The 11,929-nt window shown below is 37.0% G+C and overlaps 1 protein-coding gene across 1 annotated transcript; it reads right to left on the reverse strand.

Moving 5' to 3' along the window:
• Nucleotides 1-1,118: 1,118 nt before the first annotated feature.
• ndufs7 (NADH:ubiquinone oxidoreductase core subunit S7) lies at nucleotides 1,119-7,477 on the reverse strand. Its single transcript, XM_044361902.1, has 8 exons — nucleotides 7,391-7,477; nucleotides 6,024-6,060; nucleotides 5,157-5,228; nucleotides 4,941-5,061; nucleotides 3,798-3,977; nucleotides 3,333-3,379; nucleotides 2,784-2,872; nucleotides 1,119-2,154 (listed from the first exon to the last, which is right to left on the reverse strand). Exons 1-8 carry the CDS (start codon nucleotides 7,404-7,406, stop codon nucleotides 2,057-2,059), a joined length of 660 nt encoding a protein of 219 aa, XP_044217837.1. The 5' UTR covers nucleotides 7,407-7,477; the 3' UTR covers nucleotides 1,119-2,056.
• Between the last annotated feature and the right edge of the window lie 4,452 nt (nucleotides 7,478-11,929).

The raw sequence follows: 11,929 nt of genomic DNA on the forward strand, positions 1-11,929 counted from the left end.
TTTTGCAAGTTAGTCAACGATCTTGTACAGAGAAATATGAAAAGGTAAAAAAAAAAGACCTTATAGCTCAGAGGGCAAAAAATTACCACCAATATCTATAAATGTTCGATTACAGCCAACACTATCTCTAGTAGTGTGGGGCAAAAAATATCAATATGAGAGATGTATCATACTGTGTGTGATGCATATGGTCTCTAGTTTTAAGTGACACACTGGCACCGATATCGTGATACGTTCTGTTGTGATATTCAAGCAAAGCTATTCAAGTTTTGACTGTAGATATTTAAATAATTTGTTTTCAATCCTTTCTCCTGTTTATGGATGCTTGAAATGCAGCACATATTGCTGTTTATATTGTTAAAGTTAGACCAGTACATCAGCATGGTCAATATTTCCAGATTTTAGCTTTTCATGGAAACATGAGAGAATATAAAATAGTGTAAGAAAATAAAATATACGGAAAGAAAGGAAATTAAGGGTCTTACAATTTAGATTTTTTTGTATTTTTGGAGTACTTGTATCTCAGTTCCCATATATGTATATACATAGTGGTATCAGTGAATATGTTAATGCCAATAACTAACAAGAAATGTTTGAGGTACTGTAGAAACTTTAAGTATTACATATTTCGTCCACTACAGAGCACTGACAGATTTGTTTTACAACTGCCTCAAGGGTAAAGAAAATATACTTAATTATACTTTTTGTAAGCACCTATTCAGTGTACAGATATCCTTTTCTCTCAAGATTGTTTTTGCCTTTTTGCCTACGCACCTGATATCATGTTGAGATCTTGTGTCCTGCTCAGCACATACTTTAAGAATTATAATATTATAATATTTTTAAATGTATGAGATCATTACCAAAAAATACCGACCGGTCTATTGATTTATCAGATTTGTTAAAACTCTAAAATATCAATATAGGCCTCAGAAGTCCAGTATCTGTCAGTGAGAGTTAAACCTCTTCAAAATGCAGTAAATACAGTTCATGATTGATCGCTGCTTTCTGGAAACCAGGCACCACGCAGCTCCTTTAATGTGTAAAAGAACACAGCCAGAATCTGCGTACATATGTAGACACAGTGTTAAAACATAACACATGAAATAATCTTTAACTGTTGTCACTGTGACAATGTTTCACTTTAATGTTTTTAGAAGTGCACAGCCATCACAGCATAAAAGCACACTGTTATCCAGAGCAAATTAAAACAAATAGCCAAGTAGGAATTAAGTGTCTCACTCAAGAACCCTTCAGCGGCACAGACCGCTGAACCAATGATGCTGTTAATTCACACTGAAGATGCATAAAAGCTTCTCTGCTGTCTCTCTCTGAATACATAATTATAGGAGCAGGTTTACAGTTGAATAGCTGAATTAACTGAAATACTGCGGCTGATTTTGTACAGATAACACAAACATTTTCACAGAACCTTGTTAACAGAAACCTGCCATTAACCTGGTGATTGAGCATTTCACTCTGTGCGTTTGCAGTGTTTCAGCAGACCATGACCTCAGAGTTAAACAACACACACACAGTTAATACACAATAAAAATGCATTTTGCTTTTAACCACTGCTTTGTGTCGACAGTGAAGGTCAGAGCTGTTAATCACAAGAGCCATCTAGTGGCTCTACTTGGCTCTGCTGGTCACAGTGGCTAAAATGAAAAGACATTACAATAATGCATTCACATGAGATCAGAATTTATTTAAAATAATATTCCAGATAATGTAAGATGAGACACATATCTTATGGCTATGAATGAAACTTATTCAAAACTATGAATAAAGATGAATCACATCTATGGTTTAAGTTCTGACAGAAGCTCACACTGTGTGTCTGTGAACATAAATACTGATCTGGAAAAGCAGAAAAACTGAGCTGACTGGCTGCTGCTGTGTTTAGTTGAAAATAAGCAGTAGTGCTTCTTGTGTAAATTACAACAACAACTTTATTGAAGTTAGTTCCTGCAGCTCTACATGGAGGAGGAGCGACGCTCCAAATGAAACCAGAAATACATCATTTACATACCAGATAAACACACATATTACACATTCACTTCCGATACCAGATCCTCATCTTCTTCTCGCGTTTGATTTTCTTCTGCAACTGTAGAGTCCCGTAGAGGAGAGCCTCTGCAGTGGGAGGACAACCTGAAGACAGTGGAAGAAAATATCAAATATCAGCTTCAAAAATCCAGTCCTGTCAGTCTGTCATTACTACTGTAGTGCTTCTACTACTGTTACTACTGTGATGTGTACAACTACATCTGCTCCTAAATATGATCCTCAATAACCTGCCAGAGATACAGTTACCATGACCACTGAATTTTAGCTGTGACTGAACTGTTGACAGGAAGTTGTCTGAATTGGTCCTATGTGGACACGCCAACATGTGAAACTGCAGAATCAGAAGCATTAATATGCTGCTGCAACAGCTTCAACTCTACTGATGAGATTTACCACAAGATTTTTGAACATGACTGCTCAGATTTACTCTGATTCAACCACACAAGGGTGGGCAAAGTTGGGTCAATTCATTTTGAACCCAGCTTTATGCACAGGACGCTCATGCTGGAGCAGGAACAGACGTTCCACCAAAAACTTGCTGCAAAAATTTCCCTTGTTGGAACTAAAAGGCCCAAACCATGAAAAAAACCTGTGGACATACAATGCATGTCTGACATGTCCTGATTTAAATGGACAGTAGTTTTCATTAATCTGGTATCATGGATTTGCAGATTTTACACTTAATATTGTGTAGCGAGTGCAGTAAAGTCTACCTGGAACATAAATGTCCACCGGTACGATTCGGTCGCAGCCTCTGACGACAGCGTAGGAGTAATGGTAGTAGCCTCCTCCGTTGGCACAACTGGAAGAGCAAAATTATGAGGACAATAATGGTTATTAAGACACTTAGTAGTGCAGGTTTAACCCTGAATTTATACAGTAGGAATTAGACTGCTATAAAGGCACACAAAGTTATACAGTATGACTCAATAACTCAGTGAATACTGGGTCAGATGCTGAGTTATGGCTTTTAAATATGACAGTGTGAGGTGTACCATTTTATATCAATGCTTGTTATTAGACAAGGGGCTACAGGGCAGAAAGTCACAGAGAGAACACTGAACAAAAATAGGAAGAAAAATAAATCACAGTAAATATTAGTATCAGCTCAGCTGTGGAGGCTTTATGGATGCTGGATTATACAGACTACAGATCAACAACATGACAGGTGTTGAGGCGTCAACTGCTTTTCTAAGAAGAGAGCTATGCTAGTAATAAAAATGCTCAGTTTCTTAGACAACCGTCTTCAGGAGTGAGCTTACCTTCCCATGGAGATGACGTATCTTGGCTCAGGCATCTGGTCGTACACCTGTTGGGAAGAGGAAGTTCAGTCGCCGTTATATAATGTCTGACTAAGAACTAATCTGTCCTTTCAGATGGAAGAAGGCTTCATGCCAGTCTGCCAATCCACAGAGAGGCTGGTCGTAATCCTGCCAGTGTTTACACAGCTATACTCCCATCCTGCTGACAGAAAAGTCTCAGCAAGAGCACTTCTGTGTGGAGTGTAGGAAAATATTTTCTCCCCATAAACCAGCTGAATTGTGTCCCATAATTACCAGGCTACATATTTAATGAACTCATTCAAATTTGAGACGGCAGTCCGGGTGTTATATGGAGCGTCATTAGCAGAATTACACACTTAAATGTAAGGTGCTGATGTTCTTACATTCTCTCACAGCAGCTGCTAACGTTGCTGCTGTTACATCCCGTACTTTCCCTCCCCTCACCTTACGCAGAGCCGGAGCCATCTTATTGGTTAGCGTTCCTGCCACAATCATGACATCAGACTGTCGGGGACTTGCTCTGAACACCACGCCGAAGCGATCCATGTCGTAACGGGGCGCCGCCATGTGCATCATCTCCACCGCACAGCATGCCAGACCAAAGGTCATAGGCCACAGAGAGCTCTGGGGGAAGAAAGCACAGCAGCGATACGTCAATGACACACTGACAGAGCAAACACAGAACACAGTTTGATGGTGACAATAAACGTGCAGCATGTATTCTTGCTGTTTCATCATATCTCCTTACTGTTTACACACCAGCAGGGAGCATATGTAGATTACAGATGCACCAAACTATCAGCGTAATATTCGGGCAATACCAGCTTTAAAAGGCAGAAAATTGGTCTCTTCACTTTGCTGATATTTGGGAAATTATGAAACTTGATTTTTTTTTGGGATTGTTTTTCTTCAGAATCTACAGCGAAATGACAGAAACACCTGACAATACAATAGTCCAGCAGTTAATACCGGTTAACACCAGGGTCATAATAGCTCTGTTGTATTGAGACTGAGGCAGTTCTTTGTGGTGCTGTAAAGTAAATGTCCATTAAGTACAAAAGGATGAGGGAATCTCTATGCAGCAGACAACTCTGATGCATAGAACTCTGAAGACATTTTGCATTACATAATTTTTGTGAAGTGTTTGTAGCTAAAGCCGCAGCTTTCTGGCGTTTGTGCCTCTTCAATTTGCTTTTTTTGCCCTGAAAACTCAAAAATGGTAACTGTCAACTCTCACATACTACTCAGTGGTATTCAACTTATGACTTACTTGCTTGGCTCACTTTGTAGTTATGATTTATAGTGGTCACTGTATCTTTAGAAACATTTGTTGAGGCAGCTTCAGATGATTAAAAGCCAAAACAAGTGAAGGAAATACAGATACATTCACAAAAGGCACAGTCACACTGTCTGATGCTGAGGTCGCATCACAGGCAGGGGACTTGATTTTATTTTCAGGTGTGCCACCTGAGATCAAATGCTGTCATTCTGAGCTGTAAAATGAGCCAGAGTAGAGAATAGGACTATGATTAATCCCCTCCACACATGCTGGGTGTTAACAAACCCAAAAGCCTCTCATCTACTCACCCTTCGTGCCCAGTTAACCAGGTCGTCCAGCTTGGTGATAACATACTCGCCCTTGCTGCTGGCTACAGATGCTGGTTTGGCTGCTGCCACTGCTGTGCTTTTCTCTCTGACTGGAACCACACTGCAACAGAGGGACAGAGAGGATGTTGTTTTACCATGTGCAGAGTGTTTACTGGACATATTTTCTCCATTCTGATAATTACACAAAGGTCTCACCTCGTGGTGGTATTCTCGCTTTTAGCACTGCTGTGCAGATTCTTCTGCTGAATAGCAAAAACTGAAATGGGCCTGTTGGGTGGAGAGAAGGTCAGAGAAATTAATAAAAATGGTGGCATGAAAATAAATGATTTTAGAATTAATGGTAAAGTTAATTTAAAAATATACAGTATATGATCATTGCATGCTTATGTTAAAACAGTCAGAACAGACACTGAAAGAATGCAGATACCAGTCAGTTTCAGTAGAGGGCAATAGTGTAATACTAAGTTGTAAAATGTTTTAATTCCAAGATATTGTGTGTGATGGACAGATGGACGGATTTCATTGTAGACTTGTAAACTTGACGATGCTTTAAAGGATTAAGTTGGCTGTTCCTCTGAACAGCATGCAGGCTGAACGACTCTGCTGCTGACAGAAACTAACAAGAAATATTTCAGCACTTGCTTTGAAGTGAGAAATGTCTGTTTCAGCCTGCAATGCTCTTTGACAAGAGGGAGTCTGAGCTCTAAGGAACTGAGAAAGTTCCAAATATGCACAGAATAAAAACTGGGTGGTTTGGCTTTGAGTCGATGCATGTATCATATGTGGAAAAGAATTACGTTGTATTAATGTTACATGACCTACTGTGATGTGGTAAATCAACACATGATATATTGGGTGAATATTCTCCCCTGCTTTTTTTGCCTACATAGTGTGAAGAAAATTAGTTGGACTTTTGAAAAGGCTTGTGTTGTGTTGTGTGTTAGTATGAGAGGCCAACTCCACCCCTGTAAAGGGCATGATACTGGAGCAGCCGTGGAACCAGCAGGGCAGAGCTGGATTGAATTAAGTTTTGAAACAAGAACAGGATTAAAAGGTTCTTACCTTGTTGAAAAGCAGCCAAATGTGGCCAGACGGGGCACTGCAAAATAAAAGCATTTGACAAACTGAAGAAAGCTCATAATAATAGAAATCTACTCGAGGTATTTCAGATGTATCACTGTTGACTGCTGTTATTATGAACATCACTCATAATTTACATCACTGCCTGATGAGTTCTCTTGTTTAAACAACAGAATGATGTGTGTGCAGAGTTTGACGCAGGAAGGCTGTTTTCACATTCATCTGCTGAAAGTTTCTCTATGCTCACTGAAAATCGGATTATAAGGGGTGGACCTACAAGCATGATTTCTGACATCACAAATAGTTTGGAAGCCAATCCTGAACCAATTTTCAACTTACACAAGTGTGATGAGGAAACTTTAAGCCTCCAGTGCACAAACAATGAGAATGGACTTTACTGTGAAGTAGGAGACATCTTAACTTCTGAAATTACATATACTTACATATTGTGGAAAAACCATATCAGACACAAATTATCATTCAAAGTAGAGTATTTTATATATACATCTTAAAACCTGTCTGGCGGGGATTTTAAACCCCAGTTTGTTTGAGGATTACATCACAGCCAAACACTTGAAACAAATTATGGACATTTTATATAGGCTCACTTAAAGCAAGACCAGCCAAAAGATAACCGATTACATGTATGGATCAATGAGCTCTTCTAGTAAAAATCATATGTATGTCGCATTTAGATGATTCGCCAAATGTAATCTACATATTGACAATTGATCAACAGTGTTTGAAACAGTCAGTCACGTTGCATTTTGAATGAAAAAGACAACGTGAGCGACTGTTTAATCTTTTATATTAACTGATATTTTGCTGTATGTAGTGCTGGCTGGTGTCTTCAGTTGAAGCCGAATTTTATGAATAACTCCTAGTAATTTGTATAAGTCGCTGTTTCTCTTCGCGTGCAAGTTATTATTCACAAAATATAAGTGAGAAACACAAAGTGACAGAGTTTTTAGGTGGAGTTTGGTTTGACGACACATCTGTCACAATAGTTAAATCAAGTCAGATTAACTTTAACTAAAGTAAGGGACACACAGAGTATATCAAAGATGAAGTGTGTCATGATATATGTTATTTATTGTTGGTTTTCGGCTTGTTGATAGTTGCTGATACAGTTTGTGTAAGCGCTAACCTGGTTAGCTGCCATGCTAACGCAGACGGAGCAAGGTCAGTGTGCGCATTTACTAAAAGCTACTAGTCCGACCACCGACACAGTCAAACCACTCGGCAGTGCACTTCTGTTAGCTTAATCTTTAACTACTATGCATATCACACGTCTCAAAAGAGTGAAATGGTTTGTAAAAGCTTGTCATTTTAGTCAAAACATCACTCACCGACCAACGCCGCCATCTTTGGGATTCTGTTTACGTCACACTCCTTCCCGTGTTACGTATAAGCGCGAGCTGCTGGGGGCGCTGTTGTAACCTTGACAACCGGCTGACTGAAGGATTATTACGGTACTTTGGTCATAATATAGTTAGTTAATTTGGAGTTTATGTAGCGTTTAAAAGCCATCAATTATCTTTTGTGATAGTTGGTAATTTTTTGCGCTATTTTTATCCCTAAAACATTTAGTTGACCCAGTTTGGAAAATCCTCTAAGTCTGTAAATAAAAAATAAATAAATAAATAAATAAAATCACATATAAAGCTTTTATAAATATGGATTTTTCATATCTTATTTATCTAGTTATATGTATTTTATGTAATATTACATTTTGTAAAATAAATAAATAAAAATACAACATGAAGATCTAAATGTGTTTCTAAGTGTTCTCCACACTGCCAGGAATAAAACCAGTTGGGGAAAATGCAGAGTACTTCATTTTTTTGTTAGCCTATATTCAGTCTAAAAATATAGGAATTATACCCTACTATAAATACCACCATGTGTTACTTGTTTTGACATTGTAGACTGTAAATCACCAGAGGAGACTGCATGACCTCAGTGTCTTAATTGGTATGTTAAGTTTCTCTGTTGCTGTAGGAACCAATGTCTTGGTGGTAAAATTATCTCTTAACATCATCTATACTCATCTAACTGTCAAAATATGTCATTTTTTTCTTCCCTACATGAAGGTTTAAAGGTTGTTTCACATACATGCTTCTTTACAAGGAATGCCAGGAAAATCTTATAATACTTGATGAAAAATATTAAATCCCTTTGCCTCAAAATTTTGGCCTAAAACCACTCAAATCTAACAATATTAACTCTGGAAATCGAACAGTTAGTCTTAACCGTCACATACTGTTTATATTCATACATTTTCACAGTATCCCTTCATAATTATACCACACAATAAATCATTCATGAATATCTCATCAGTCACAGATATATAGGTGATCAATCCTTAATGGAACTTTCAGATAGCAGAGAAAGTTTATTCATTAGTTTTTATGCTTTTTGTTTATGGAGGAAAAACATTTACAATCACACTCTATAACAGAGATAAAACGGGAGCATAACGAGTTCAATGAATTATATTAAATGTGAAGAATGCAACAGTATTTTTTTAAATTTTTGAATAATTATGGATCAAACACTCTACAAAAATGTATATCAGCTGCACACAAATGTTTTTAAGAAGTTGAAATATTTCCATTTGTGTATATTCTGGGTCACATTAGGAGAAGTCGTCAAATTTCAGGTTGAAAGAAAAAAGTATTTAGGGTGTTTTTACTGCTCTCAAACCTAAAAATGGGTCAAATTTGACCCTGAACAGTATATAAGGGTTAAAAAAAAAACATCAAGAGAAACATATGCGTAACTGTAGAATATATACATGTCATGAAATTCTCAAAAGCAACACTAAGGACATCAGTCTAATAGTCTTTTCTATTCTAATAGTGTATTTTGTATATACAGTCTTTATTATAGCTGTTTAGCGCCCCCTACTGGGGTGACATTCATGGTCTGTATTTAAGAATGGACACTATTATAACACATTAGGTCATTTTTAAAAAAAAGTTTAAATAGCTATTTAAATGTATGCATAAAACCTCTGTATGATGATTATAAACTGAGCATTGAACACATTTTTGCAGTTTAAGATCGGTTGATTTTACTTGTGCAAAATAAAAAACTAAAAAACTGTTTCATTAGATTTAATTTATTTCAGGATCCATTACTTTCTTCTTGGGGTCTGCGAAACGTATCATTTTTTTTAATATATACAACTGACAAAGGTAAAAACACATAAATTACGCTACTACACATAAATCGCTTCACTGAAATTCAACATGGAGACACATCATGTATTTTATAGCAGCTGTGTGGCCTTGTGGATTAAAACAAAAACTGAACCTTTTATCTCATATGAGCTGTGAAAACATCAGTGAGCTCTACTTTAACTTGTAGATCTTGATGAAGCATCTCAACTACTTTTGGAAATACATCACAAAGTATAAAATACTGAGGATATTACATTCAAGTTGCTTTGATCTTCTATTCCCACACTTAGTAATCTGTGAAAACACATGGTCACAATTTAGTAAAGCATGTTTGGAGCAGGATTTACTGTACATGTGTTACTCACAGGAGTCATTTTAAAGAACTGATTTTGTACTTTCACTTAGAGGTTAGGACTTGGGTTTGTCTGACCCTGATATACTCAGACTGGAGCAGCGGCCTGGTTCTACTGGTTCAGCTGCTTTCATTACATGTATTGGCATAACAAACACTTTTATTCAATATCAGCAGAATCAAAACACACATCTCATGTCAGAAGCAACAACCTGATTCATTTATCCTTAATGTTTGTAAATTGAAATGTAGAAATAAGCTGTTAAAAAGCACTGAAGGCTCCTTTATGCATTGTTCTATTCTTCCAACATTATGATAAATTGAAGGAACACCTCCTGTAATCTGCAAAGCCCGATCATTCAGCAGATTATGAATTGTCTGGACTAACTCTTTGTTGCAAAATATTGGAAAAAGTGACTTATACTTAGAGGAGGGTTGAAGGTTCAAATCCTCAAATCATCCCGATAATCTGGACAGAGAAAGAGTCAACATGTACGTACAGTAGCTACAAATGTCCTCAAATTTAACACAAACCCCTTCAAGTAGATCAAATACAAATATTGGATCATCTGATCCTCTTGTACTACTGCACTGCTGTATATTCTGTATTTCTGTATTGTTGTATTGTAGCCAAATATTCTATATATAGGATGTAACCTAATCTAATACGAGATGCCAAATGTTTAAACCTCCCAGTGTTCCTTACTGGGCTCTGTCAATTCTCTGTTAGATATCAGGAGGCTCAGATGTGTAACTGTTATATTCAAATTGCATTTCAGTTACTTCTCTCAAGAATTTCAGATATAAGCTTAGGACCTGTCTGATGAACCAAACCTAACTATTTGAACTGATCATATCTGATTATATTTCTCTCTCTCATAAGTCAAATGGCTGTAGGAAAAAAATCCACTCACATTTTCAGTAATGCAGTAATGATCCTTCTTACATGCTAGAAAAATCTAACTGCAATATTAAACGCTGAGATTGTGAGATGAAAGCTGCAGAAAAAGCTAGTAAGAGGTTTCAGTTAAGATTATTTTGTCAAACTACTTTTCTCAATGTAAGGAAATTATCTTTCATACTGAAATATTGCAGGTTTTTATTAGCTAGAATAATCATTGTAGGGATCAAAGACATAAATTGTTGCCTCCTGACACTTTGGTTTGTTTTCAGCTTGAGCATAGCAACAAAACACTGTTAACACTCTTAAGCAAGGCACTAAATAGAGCTGCTCAGTGGGTGACTGTGGTTTTACTGGGCAGTTTCCAGAGTGAAGGAGGGAGCTGATGAATAAGAGGTGATTTGATGTTCAGCTGTCTTTCCACAGATCTAAAGGAGTATAATCATAAATCCCATGAGGCCACGGCAAAACAGCATCACAGACATGGAGCAGAGCAGCCTGGCACCGAAACTGACGACTATCTGGATTATCAGTTAATCTGATGATTATTTTCTGATGAATCATTTAGTCTCAAGATCAAATTACCTCGGAGGCTGCTGGCCAGGCTGAACACTCACTAGAGAATATAAAACTCACAGCTGAGATTTAAAGTTCGTTCTTGACCTTGGAAGTAGTGGGAAGTAGTATTTGACAAAACAATCTCACCACAAGGTCCATTAAGTAGCTTTTCTGGAACTTTTTGTTTCACATGATCTTCATCAGCAGATGGAGTTTGCACAGTTGTCTCCAGATGGGATTGTGACATTTCTCTGAGCATTTTAAGGACTTTGTGTCCTCCAGGAAGACTGTGTGATACGATCAAAAGAACAAATACTGATTGGACCTAATGGTGAGATTTTTAAGTCAAAACTCAAGTTTTTTTAAACAAGAAATTTCATCTGTTTACACTCAAAATTTGAGCAGTTTGTGTGTAATCTATTCCCGGAGAAGTGCAACTTTCTCCTTGGAAACTGAGACAGGGAGTCGTTCACATAATCAGTTGTTCACTTCACTCAAACCTCTCTGTCTTAGAGATCAACCTCATTTAGCTTTTAGACATTTTAGTGTCAAGTGCACCACAACAAACTGATGCTGTTGGTCACAGCTGAAGTATTTATGTTGCTGTAACAAGTTTAGGCACAGCTTGATAAATATTTAATATAAAATTTAAATGTAAAAAAGCAATATTTACACTTTGAAATTGCAGCCTGGTTTAAAAAAATAAATGATTACTCTAAAATAAAGAGAGAGACTGGGGAAAAATGTAAAATTGACTTTAAAACTTATTATTTAGTCTGACCTGCAGATATATATATATATTTTTTTATTTTGTAATGGTATTAAATTGGTAAAACCTGGTGTGTAAGAAAAATCATGTGAAAGAAGAGGAAGAAAAAGTTGAAAAGTTTAT

This window comes from Thunnus albacares, chromosome 9 (genome assembly GCF_914725855.1).
Source record: "Thunnus albacares chromosome 9, fThuAlb1.1, whole genome shotgun sequence".
Lineage (NCBI taxonomy): Eukaryota > Metazoa > Chordata > Actinopteri > Scombriformes > Scombridae > Thunnus > Thunnus albacares.

What these genes read in the sequence shown, in the direction of transcription:
- ndufs7 (XM_044361902.1), bottom strand. An exon ending in AGCGAGAATACCACCACGAG is followed by an intron (nt 5,062 to 5,156) that starts GTGAGACCTTTG and finishes CCTCTGTTGCAG; the next exon opens with TGTGGTTCCAGTCAGAGAGA. An exon ending in TGGCTCCGGCTCTGCGTAAG is followed by an intron (nt 3,380 to 3,797) that starts GTGAGGGGAGGG and finishes TCTTCCCAACAG; the next exon opens with GTGTACGACCAGATGCCTGA.